At 40.8% G+C, this 13,163-nt stretch overlaps 1 protein-coding gene across 1 annotated transcript in view; it reads left to right on the forward strand.

The window, feature by feature from the left end:
• Positions 1–1,301: 1,301 nt before the first annotated feature.
• Positions 1,302–13,163, forward strand: part of LOC149246664 (uncharacterized) — a 73,836-nt gene continuing 61,974 nt past the window's right edge. Inside the window, exons 1-3 of the mRNA XM_089442170.1 lie at positions 1,302–1,986; positions 2,273–4,002; positions 4,213–4,879. Coding sequence (XP_089298296.1) covers positions 1,302–1,986; positions 2,273–4,002; positions 4,213–4,879 — 3,082 coding nt within the window. The remainder of the gene's footprint in view (positions 1,987–2,272; positions 4,003–4,212; positions 4,880–13,163) is intronic.

Consider the following 13,163-nt stretch of genomic DNA (forward strand, 5'->3'; position numbering starts at 1 on the left):
AAGCTTTGGGTGGAGGAGATTTGGGGCACATTACTCAAAGAACTTCCAGATATCATGGTTCTCACGAGGGGCTGGTTCGCCTTACATTTCCATAGACCAGAATACACTGAGTGGATCCTCTCTCAGTTTTGGCACATTGAGTTAGCTCCAGTCATGCTCAAGCGGTGGGATCTCCTCTTCGACCCGGAACGAGAACAACTGGGGGCTGGACCCATATGGGTTCGCCTACCTGGTCTGCCCTGGTATTTTTGGACCCCGTATGCTTTTAAGAGAATTGGGGACACTCTAGGTACTTACCTGGAGCACGACAGATCGTATGAAAAAACGGGCATCAGGACAATGGCTCGCATACTAGTCCACTTGGACACCAGACCGGGTTTAGAGGAAAAAATCACTCTGCACCACAACCATGTCTCTCGCAAACAGCTACTAGACTACGAAGGCGTTCCCTTCCGCTGTCGAAGATGCCACAAAATTGGCCATCTCTATAAGGATTGTCCACTGAATTTGGGGGTGACTTCCGAGGATACCAAAGGACCTCGACAGCAGGCCACAGAGGGACAAAATGCAAGAGCTAATATTCCTACGGATGGGGAGCAGACTCAACAGGAGACTCCATCCAAGAAAGCGGGTGATAGTGCCAAAAAGAATGCTCGAAGGAAGGTTTCATCTACACCTGGGTCGTCGCGTACCCGCTCCAAGACTGCGGAGGCTGCACCTACTCATCCGGGTAATGCTTCCATCCCCAATTGTACTCATTTTTTTTCTGATGATATGAAATCTTTTGTATACTCTCCTTTGCGGACCTCCCACTCAGAAAATGCCCCCCTTCCCTCCATCCTTTGCACCATTGCTCCACCTCCACCCACTTTCTCTACCACTCCTCCCTCTCACAATCTGGTATTGGGCTGTCCTGATTCCCCCACCTCTCCGGTCGGATCCGGTTCTCATCACTATCATCTGAGGCCCCGAGCACGTTCTAGAATACTGGGCCTGGGATCATCCCCTGGTCGCCACCGCAAGCAAAAGCGAGGCAGACCATCTAATATCTCTTCAGCAAAGCTAAATGCTGTTGCGGACGTTGCCATGGGGCGACAGTTTACCATCGAACGGGCACTTAGAGCTATTGAGCCCCTGACCTGCGGTTCCCCATGATCTGGCTCTCATACAATTGCAGGGGACTAGCCAACCCCAAAAAACGACTGGCTCTGAAAAGACTCTTGCATGAATCTAGATGCGATATCATTTTTCTTCAGGAAACACTTTGCACATCCGAGGTGGCGGTGCGAAGTCTACAAGCTATGCTCCCTGGCTGGGTTTTACATGGATTGGATGCGTGTGGTCGATCTGGCGGACTGCTCATTGGAATAAACCCCAGAAAAAGCAGGCCACTCTCAGTTTGGGGGGGTAGTGGCTTCCTCGGCATGGACATATTCATGGGTGACTTGGGCATCCCCATCAGAATTATTAATATATACGGGCCTAATCAGAATAGACTCCTATTTTGGAAAAACTTCCTAAATGGCAATCATATCACTCAGAATACTGTGATTGGGGGCGATTTCAACTTCTCATTGGGGGTTGGAGAATCCTGGGGTCAACATGCACAGTGCGACCCTATTGCAGATCAAATGAACATGTTACTAGATGCACATCATCTAGTGGATATCCCCATGAACAAGAAGCTTCCTACTTGGCACAATCAGCGCACAGGAGAGGCTGCTCTGGGGCGGCGATTAGACAGATATATGATGCACGAGGAATTGATACAATTATTCCCCTTATACAGACAATGGGTCAGTACTGGGGGTCTATCAGATCATCACCCGATTCTACTTCAGATCAGTGACAAAAAATCAAAGCCGCGCTCCCCCTTTAAATTCTTTGCTGGATTTCTCCAAGAGCCGGAATACATCAAGCTGGTCATGGATTTCTGGGCATCTCAACCCCAGCTGAGGGAACAGAGGAAAGCGATGGATTTCTATGGTAGACTAAAGAAGCTCAAAGTACTGACCGAGACCTGGGTGAGATCTAAGAGGAACAGAGATGAACAGATACTGAAGGATACTGAAGGATACTGAAGAACAGATATCTCTATTGACTGATGAGAGGGGGGCTGGCTATCAATCTGACGATTCAAAAACATTACTAAGTCAGCTGCTTGGGAAAAAATTGAAGATATTACAAGAAAAGGAGGAGCTATGGAGACTCAAAAGCAGAGCCATTTGGCTCAAAGCTGGGGACAGTAATACTAAATACTTTCACAACATAGCCAATGGCAGAAAGGCATCAAATACCATTTGGAAGCTACCAAGGGAACCAGATGGTTGGGCTACCACTCACCAGCAACTTGCTAGCCTGGGGGTAACACACTTCAAGCGACTATTCACGGCGCCGAATGTTGTCAATTTACCAGACATCATCAGTCTTGCAGGAAAGTTTCCTCGGTTCGTTGGACAGGAGGACATTGAAGACCTCAGTCAACCGGTTACTATACAAGAGCTGGAAAGTACCCTCAAATGGTTTAAGAAAGATAAGAGTCCGGGGCCAGATGGCTGGCCAGTGGAGTTCTACCTGGCTTTTTATGACCTGCTGGGCGAGGATTTATTGGATGTCATTGAGGAGAGCAGGATCACTGGGCACATACATCCGCCTATGAACCAGACCTTCATTGCCCTGATCCCCAAATCTGATGACCCCTCATCCTTCAATGATTTTCGCCCTATCTCTCTCTGTAATTGCCTCTATAAAATCATCGCCAAAATCATTGCCAACCGCATCAAACCTATTTTGTCCACACATATATCTGCAGAACAATTTGCCTTTCTCCAAAACCGCCACATCCAAGAGGCCATAGGCACAGCCCAGGAAGCTTTACACTCCATCAAGTTGAAGAACCTCAAAGGTATTTCTTTAAAGATCGATCTTGCAAAGGCTTTTGACAAGGTAAATTGGCTCTATCTTAAGATGATTCTTACCCATTTGGGATTCCCCCATACGCTCATAAACTGGATTATGGGTTGTATATCTACTGTCTCCTTTGCCATCCTTATTAATGGTGCAGCCTCTGCTCGCTTTAATATCAACAGGGGTATCAGGCAAGGCTGCCCTCTTTCCCCACTACTCTTCCTTATTGTTATGGAGGGACTGAGCAGGCTCATTGTTGATGCAAAAAGGAATGGAGACTTCAGCGGTCTCAAAATCACTGAACAGTACTCTCTTACCCATCTACTGTTTGTTGACGATATCTTAATCTTTCTCAATGGAAGTGTCCGGGACATCATCGCACTAAATGACATTCTACAACTCTTTTGTAAAGCCACGGGCATGGAGATCAACAGGGAGAAATCCACCAGATCCATGATGAGATGCACATATCAGGAAACTCAGCTGGCGACCCAGCACTTTCCCTTCTTGGAATGTAACATGCTGGAGGGCATCAAATACCTTGGTTTCAGATTAAGGCCGAATGGATATAAATCTGAATACTGGTCATGGCTCATAAACAAAATTGAAAAAAGGATCATCTGCTGGCAACATCGACTACTGTCAAAAGCTGGTAGACTACTGTTGATCAAATCTGTACTTGAGGCTACCCCAGTCTACTGGATGTCCCTCACATGGATTCCAAAAGGCATCCTTCAAAAAATTCAACAAATCTGCAACAGGTTCCTGTGGAATGGAAATAAAAAGGGAAAGATTTTTTCTTGGACAAGATGGTCCCTGGTTTCCATGCCAAAGAGATGGGGAGGGTGGGGTCTTAAATCTCTCTCAGAATTTGCACAAGCGTTAACAGCGAAACAGGGCTGGTCACTCCTCAAGATGGACAGTCTATGGGCGGAAGTAATACACCAAAAATATATTTGGCCCTCTAATATCATTGAATGGATTCGCAGACCCACTTGGAACCTCCAGGGCATATCCGCGATCTGGAGGGCCACACTAAAAGCTATGCCACTCATCCGAGATAACTTGCTATGGAAAATTGGCAATGGTGCACAGGTCCGTATTGGCTTAGACCCTTGGCCTGGTTCAGGGAATGCACACTTATTGCCAGAAGGATTGATCCGACATCTCAACAACAGGGGCATTAAATATCTGGCACAGATTGGAGATCTACAATGATCATCTATCTTCACACAGGCATGGGTCAAGGATCGTTAGTGGCATCTGTCTGATGAATGGACTGAACACTGGAAAGGATACATTCAGGCACTTACCGAATCACACATCAAGCTTAATGAGGAGGAAGATGAACTAATATGGGCGCCTGCCAAATCTGGTATTTATGCACCAAAGCTTGGCTACTTAAAGCTTATCGAAGCTAAGAAACCTGACATACAAAAAAACTGGTGGAATGATATCTGGCAACTACAAGCACAGCCTAGGGCCAGGCTTCTAATGTGGAATATTATTGCAGACAAGTTACCTACAGGCGCCATTCTCAGAAAACGGGCTTTTACTGGACCAACTTGGTGTGTACTCTGCAGAAAAGAGGAGGAAACTACTCCCCACCTATTCCTCACCTGCGAGGTTACAAAGGATTTATGGTATCAGGTCACACAGGCCCTCAACATAACCACAGTTTGGCATGGTGCAGATATACCCTCAGCCTGGGATCACTGGTGGACTGCGGTGGCTTCTGAAAAGGCCAGGAACTTACCGCCTGTGGTGTCCTGGTTCATTTGGAATAGGCGTAATGCCATAATCTTTGAAGACTACAGGGTCAATTGGCAACTACTTCCGCCATCCATCTGCGCGGCATACATGGAAATCCCTTTTGAAAATAAAATCAACACACCCAGGAACATTTTGCCGGAAAATATCAACAGGGATATGCCTTGGGCATATTTCGATGGGGCAGCACCATTGCAAGGATGTGGGGGGGGGGGGGGGGGGGGGGTATATTATTTCATCTAACAGAATCACACTTTTTTCACCTGAGAATGGGACTCGGCCCGGGTACCAATAACCATGTTGAGCTTCTTACACTGAGACATCTTCTCTACTTTACTCTATCCAAAAACTGTCGACAAATTCAAATCTTTGGGGACTCAAAGATTGTGATTGATTGGGCAAATAATAAATCTATCTGTCATGCATATTCTTTGAAACACATCTTGGAAGAAATTGTTTTTTTAAAAACACATTTTGACCAGATCACTGTTTCTCACATCTACAGGGAAAGAAATGCAACTGCTGACCGGCTCTCGAAAGAAGCGGCCGATCGACCTCTAGGAGACTGGCTGATTGAAGAATACAAACCAGAGGGGATGCACAGATTCTATCACCGTCCATATATTGATGGTCTGCAACAGGGGGACATCCTCCCCACCTAAATTTTTGCTCTACATGTTTATGTTTTGTATATAACGGCACTAGTTCTGATCGGCTCTATACTTTATTTCACTGCATGAGGGCTCATATACCTCAAAACTCTGTCTATTTTTGGTTATTTTTGTGCGACACTGCTTATATATGACGGATACAGAACCTCCGTATCCTCAGCGGGACTTACTGGATGTAATTTTGTAAAAATCTTTGAACAGTTGTAAACAACCACACTACAGCATATGCCTCGGCATCAACAGCATGTAATTTCTATTATTTCTCTTAGAATTATGAACTCTATTTTCTTCAGAAAAAAACTGGTTCTTCCAAGTGAATCGCCAATTGCTGTGGCCAAAAACAACCCCCCTTCTTATTTAGTATAATTCCTAATACTAAATAAGTGGGGACCCTTAGCAAAATATTTAAAAAATCAAAGTAGTGTTTAAATTTCCTTTTTCGAATAAAATTACCATCATAAGCTTAGGAAGCCCCCTTGAAAATTCATAAAAATCTAAGTTTTATGATAAGGTAAGACGCAAATCTTTCCTTAGGAATATCGCATCACAAAAAAGAACACCTTACAAGCCGAACTCCAAAATTACGAGATTGCGATACGCGATAATATCGCATCGCATGCAGCAAATACAATTTACATTGAAAAAATTTAATTTTCCGATATGCAATGACGCCGATCGCAAATCGCATTTCGCAGAAAACAAGTTAACAAAGTTTATCATATATAACGTTTCTGCGATCTGCGATATTGCGATATTGCGATACAGCGACAATGCGATAATGCGATGTAACGAGCAGTGAACTTTGCGATGTTACAATTTTGCGATGTTATCATTTCGTGATGTTGCGATCTGCGATATTGCGAAGCAAATCGCAAAATCACTCCATCGTAGATCTTTTGGGCATGTTACTCAAGAAAAGTATTTTCCTTAAGCTGACACCTGGTTATGTGCTTTAATGCTAATAAATGAGTTATTTGCCTGTTATTAATTGAATATGGGTTCGTGCTTATCGAAAAAATCATCTCACATAAGGTGGTATACTTTATGTGTCTGCGGCATTTAAAACTTTCCTATCACCCTTCCTTGTCATTCATTTTCACTTCACTTGTGAATTGCAGGAACGGAGAACAAAGGACGATACAGAGCAATACGCAGGTTAAAATGGGAAAGAAAAGCAAAGCCCCGAGCTCTGAGGAAAAGGAAATGGCACCCTTATATACAGACATGACCTGTAACAGAGACGCAGGAATTTCTACGTGGAAAGGCATGTATAATCTGCTTGATGAGGAGATTCCCAGAGTAATGGAAGTTGTTGCTACTGCGGGCTCAAATGGTTGTTCTGAAGCATCCCTTATAAAGCTAGCTTGCTCATTCTTGCACCGGATAGCAGCAAGGCCCAAAATTCTCCCATACACGGACATGGTGAAGTGGATACTGGACAGCGCAGATATCAGAAACAGACAGTTTAAGACTCAAGGTCAAGAGTTCACAGAATTATCATTTTTACAAATTTTGAACTTTATATCCGCTGGAAGGAAAAAGCGCAAAAGACGAAAAGCTCATCAAGGAAATCTGGATCAAGAAACGGAGGCAATTTCCGATGCGTGATTAGCTGAGAATTTTTTTTTGAAAAGGCAAGCTGCTAATTTCCTAGTCACCTACAAGCTCCGAAAATTGCAGGAAAGCGATGAGTCAGGCAGATTGGAAACAGAAGGCCCAAGAAAAGGCACAAGAAATCCAAGGATTAACCAGGTTAAACTAGGATTATTACTGGGCATACTTGGTAAAGCCACACAGCCAGTGGATGACTCTTAAGTGCATCATCAATTCGGCTGAAAAGATAGCGCCAACTCTCGTCGATTCTGTTTTCTCAGCTCAGCTAAAATCGGAAGTCGGCCAGCCGAATCTTCTCAAACAGATGCTACATGAATGCGATTTCAAGGACCAAATACAGAAGTAGTTTAATTTTAGATTCAATTTTAGTTTTATTTTGTTTTATTTTCCTGAAAAGAGGACGGTCATTTAAACCGCATCCTATATTTTTGTGATAATTTATTTTTAGATTTAGTTAGTAGTATTTAAACCCTTCTCATGCATTTAGAGAATGGTCCTAAAATTTATCAAAAAATTCCCCAGAACATGCACTTCTGTACCCTCTGAGGAGGTTTTGATGAATGAATGGAATAGGAGTTATTGATGTTTGCATTTGATATCTACTACTGATGTTGCACTTTTGCACTCTTAGTGGATATTTGATCAAGAAGAGATAAATCGTTAGCACTTGAAGCTCATGAGTAGGACTAGTTATAAATGGTATTTCTATCTATTAACTATTTCTTCCTTGTGTTAGAGTGATTTTCATGTTCAGTTATTTATATATTAATGTATGAATGTGTGAGTTATCATTTGGCACTTTTGTACGGTGATAGCTATTTATTTATGCTTAGTGTATGAATAGCTTATTATTCGATATGTTTTTCACAATTGTTTCGTCTAACTTCTTATACGAAGTGTTTCATCTTTATTGAATTCTTTTCTCATAGCAGTTGAATGATCTTTATTACCAGTTGTTGTTTGAAATCATTTTAGATCGCATAAAGGAAAGATCTCACCCCGGGTTAGTGTAGATTTAGATATTTTTGCTTATTAGAATATAATTTCCTTATTATTAGATTAGAATTAGAGTAGAAGTATTCCATTTAGAAACTGTTAGAAACAGAAATATCCATCTTTCTCACACACACACATAAATTGGGAAACTAGTCCCATATCCCCAGTCGGACCCGCTATACCAAACAGAAAAGGAGCTGCCAACCAAGGTCCGGACCGGGCGGGTATCCCCCTTGTTGTAAACCCGATTTTCAGGGCTTCAACACAACCAAATACCCTCAGACATGAAAGAGAGGATTTCTTACCAGTCCATACCTCATGTGGAGTCTTACCCTCCAACACTAATGAAGGTGATCAGTTGACCATGTAACATGCAATCTCGACTGTCTCTACCCATAATTCATATCCTAACCTGACACCATTCGACATGCTTATTGCCTTTTCCATCAATGTCAAGTTCAATTTTTCTAGAACTATGTTTTGTTGAGGTGTGTATGGAGTAGTCTTCTTCCGTGCTATACCACACTCCTTACAAAACTCTTCAAATTCCTTCTTGCAGAACTCTCCACCATTATCTGTCCTCAACACCTTTATCTTCTTCTCTGTATGGTTTTCCACCAAAGCCTTAAATTCTTTAAACTTGTCAAAGACTTCATATTTATTCCTGACGAAATATATCCATGTATTCCTTGAGAAGTTATCTACAAATGATACATAGTACATAGATTTACCCAGTGATGGAACTGACATAGGTCCAAACACATCACTATGCACAAGTTCTAATATCCCTTTCACCCTCTTAGTACCAAAGGGGAAACTCACCTGATTATGCTTCCCATATACACAATGTTCACAGAAATTGAAATCTAGAGAGGAATTGGACATACCTTCTACCATACCGTTACCACGAAGTATTTGAAGGCCCTTCTCTCTAATATGTCCAAGACTTTGATGCCATAGCATGGTCTTTTCTCCAGAGACCACTAAATTTTCTGCTCCACTTTCAAGAACCACAAAATTGTTGCACCCATCAATAACACTGCTACCCAAAAGCTTGTATAGAGTTCCAATCTGAACTCCTCACATTAATACTAGTGCTCCTCGAACCATCTTGCAGGTATCTTTCTCAAACATTGTTTTACACTTGCATCATCCATATTTCTTACAGAAATCAGATTTCTGGCCAATGCAGGAATATACAGAACACCCAGAAGTGTTCTAATCCTTCCACCTTGCAACTTCAGCTTGAATTTTCTGCATCTAACGATTCTAGCCTTCCTATCATCCCTTAAGAAGACATCACCACCAGCATATTTCTCATACTCGTAGAACAACTCCCTGTGGGGAGTGAAGTGAAAGGATGCACCTGAGACAATCAACCATGCCTCATGATCTACATGTGTACTTGATGAAGAAGCCAAGTACATATCCCCACCTTCATCTAAGGTGGTCTTCACCTCTATAGAAGGAGCATCATTAGATCCCTTTCCTTTCTTAGGAGCTTTAGATCTACATTCCTTTTTGAAGTGCCCTTCCTTTTAGCATTTCCAACACACCTTAGATATCCCTTTAGATTTAGATCTCACACTCGAGGAATTATTTTTATTTATGTTCTGGGACTGCCCTCGTATAGACAAGGCATCTCCATTATGACCCTCCATATTTTTCTGTCTCATCTCCTCCGATAGCAAGGATGAGACTATTTCATCAAACTTCAAGGTAGTTGTATTGCTACCTATTATAATAACTAGACTATCCCATGAATCTGGTAGAGAACACAACAAACTGATGCACTTATCTTCATCTGAAATTTTAATATCAACAGATAACAACTGGCTTACCACAGTCTTGAAGGCGTTCAGATGCTCTATCATCGAGTTTCCATCCTTCATTCACAGGTTATACAAATTTTTCTGTAGGAACAGTTTATTCACCAGAGACTTAGATTGGTTCAAAGTCCCCAACTTGTCCCAGAAATCCTTCATTGTAGCTTCCCCTAATACATTCAATAAAACTGAATCTAAGATACACAACCATATTGTGCTCTTTGCTTTTCGATCCAACTTCATCTAGTCTTCATCTTACATTGTCGTTGGTTTAGTACCTGGATCTACCACGATCCACTGATGTTTATCCACTAGCAGATCCTCCATCTTGAGTTTCCACAACTCAAAACTCTAATCATTAAATTTATCGATCTCTATCTTTCCACTACTTGTCAACTTCTTTCATCACAAGAATCGATCCTGCAGATTTCCATTGAATAGGAACTACCACAAGCCTGAGCAAAACCCCTCAGCAGCAAAGGAGTCCCCTTGACTCCGAAACATCTCTAATAACAAATGCAGGTTTTAACCCTGTACAGAAATTACCTGCATGCAAATTCGAAAAACAGAAAATAAACAATGGCGAGAGCATAAAACATAAAACAAATATATAGATATATTTTCCCCTGGATCCAAAAACTAGGACTACTTGATTAATTTTTCATTATTTTCCTTTTCAATGTTACAATACATCTATATACATGCTGAAGCATCCTTTAACCCTGGATTAGAAAATAATTGTAGTTCCCTTGACCGAATCTACAAAATACCATGGGCAGAAAACCATCATGCCCAAAACCATGTGTGAAATACATGCACAAAACCATAGGTAGGTATGCCTACCTAATATAGGATCCCAAAAAAAATTCCTAGGGCACTGCCTCAAACCCCATAAAAGGGGGCTACCATCCCCCCTATGACCCCCTCGTTGCACCCCGTACAACAAAGGGGGAACTTACGCCTCCCTCTAACCTCTAGCTTCGCATGTGTGGCTAATCGTGGAAAGAATATAACACACACCCAACACAATGGTTGTCGCACCTCTTTCTTTATTGCATCAATGGGATTAAGATAGGTTGCCCATTATCACCGCTCCTTTATATTATTATGGCTAAACGTTTGAGCAAAAATTTAGAAAAAAACAAGGTAGGAAGGCAGGGTTGTGGGGTTGAGTATAACAAAAAATATTAAGTGAGTAAACCACTCTCAATTTGTAGATGACACCCTTCTCTTGGGGGGGGGGCTCTAAAATAATAACAATCTGCTTCAAAAATATTCTGGACTACTATCTTGTCTTTCTGTAGGGATGGTCAATAAAAGGCAATGTTAACTATATAGATAGAATTTTTTAGATGTTACTCTGAATGAGAGATCAAGGATCTTAGATTTCCCTGTTGTTCTGGAATGGAGATCATTCAAATATTTTAGGAATCCCAATTTCACTGGGATCATCTTATGCTGACGATTGGGAAGTAGTCTTGCAAAAGATAAAGAAAAGAATTCAGTCATGGGGTGTGAAATGGTTAAATATGGTAGGAAAAGTAGTGCTAGTTAAGTCATTTTTGACATCACTTCTAGTATATATAGGCTCAGTTCTTCTCTCCCATAAAGGAATAATCCAACAAATTGGAGGTTTATTATGGAAGTTTCTCTAGTAATGAGGGAAGAATAATGAAAATATATTTCACCTGGTGAATTGGTGTATAGCATGTCTGCCGAAGTAATTCAGTGGATTAGCTATTAAAGACCCTGAGATCATGAATTTTGCCTTGGCTGCTAATATTGTCTGATGCCTCATTTCAGACTCTTTAGAATGGTGGAAGTAGGCATTTGTTCGAAAATATTTCCATAAGAGCAGGCTTATAAGACACACACACAAAATTTGACTAGATAGAGGATCCAAAATATGGAAACTACACAAAGCAACGACCTCAATCATTATTGATCATATGGCATGGAAAACAAGGAATGGAGTGTGCATCAACCTTTGGAAGGACCATATTCCCTCAACGGTTTTGTTGAATGAAAGCGAAGGAGTCAAAGAATAAAGAAAATGGATGGAAGGAAATAATTACAATAAGCTCGTTGACATATCACAGTGGGACAATGATGGTCTCTAGATTGGTTGGCAACATCATGATATACCTCACAATCTTCGGTCTCATTGGAATGCATTGATAAATTTTGAAAAGAGATTCATTCCAATTGTAACAACAAGATTAGATCAACAAATATGGATGGGAAGAAAAAAATATGTATATACGGTTAAGGCAGGACATGAAGTTTTAACTAGAAGATTTCCATGACCTCCTCTAGATAAACTTTGGAGCAAAATTTGGAACAAGGATGGATTGTCAAAAATCAACATATTATGTTGGGAACTAGTTCACAAGAAGGTTCTGATAGTGCAAAACCTTAAAAAAATGAACATCCAAGGGCCATCCCGATGCGCCTTTTGTGAGCAGGAAGAGGAGGATATCCCCATATTTTTAGACACTTTTCTTTGTCAATTGAGTTCTAGAAAAAATAATTTGAAAAGGTCAGAGACATCTCCAATATCCCTAATAATTGGCCAGAAATGTTTGAGAAATGAAAGAACAAAATTCCCTAGCCAAGGAAATCAAAATATGTATTAATGAGATGTTGGATGGCATTCCCAAAGTATTTGTGCTAGGCCATTTGGCTTGCTCACAATCAAGTTATCTTTAATGGTGTTCACCCAAATCCGTCTTCCACAGAAATCAAAGCATCTTAGATGCTATTGGAGGTAATTTATTCTCAGGGATTTGATCCAAGAGAGTTAAAAGACATGACTCAGAATGAGAAGGAATGGCACAAGCTTTGTCACTCTCCAAATCATGGTGACAACTTCAACCTTAAGCCTCAATTCTTCAAGTCCTATATATTCATTATGAACCTTGATGAATTCTTCATTGCGCATCATTTTTCCTCCAAAAATTTGGGCTTGGATTTTCATAAGTGCAGAAGGTAGAGAGGAATATTGTGTGGGTATCAGAATGGAGCTCCCGTCGTGAGTAAAGAATGAAGATGTCAATCAACATTTGGTTCACATTGAAACAACCATGCAATTTATCATTTATCTACTTTCCAGAGAAGAGCAAGCCCAACTTGCTTTGTTGTATCAGAATATTTAACATCAAGTTGATTATAATTTTGATTTAAATAGATATAAATAAAATACATATTAACTAAATCTAATTATATTATGATTAATGGATAATATGTATTTATTTATAATTATCTATTAATTTTTTTATCTCATTTATAAAAATATTATAAACACAAGCTTTACATTAATATACATTAAAAATATTACAAGCTTTACATGAGGGGTGGTCAAAAGATATTAAGTGTAACA

Source organism: Pinus tabuliformis, chromosome 7 (assembly GCF_031772625.1).
Source record: "Pinus tabuliformis cultivar Carrire ecotype Pingquan chromosome 7, CPIR1, whole genome shotgun sequence".
Classification (NCBI taxonomy): domain Eukaryota; kingdom Viridiplantae; phylum Streptophyta; class Pinopsida; order Pinales; family Pinaceae; genus Pinus; species Pinus tabuliformis.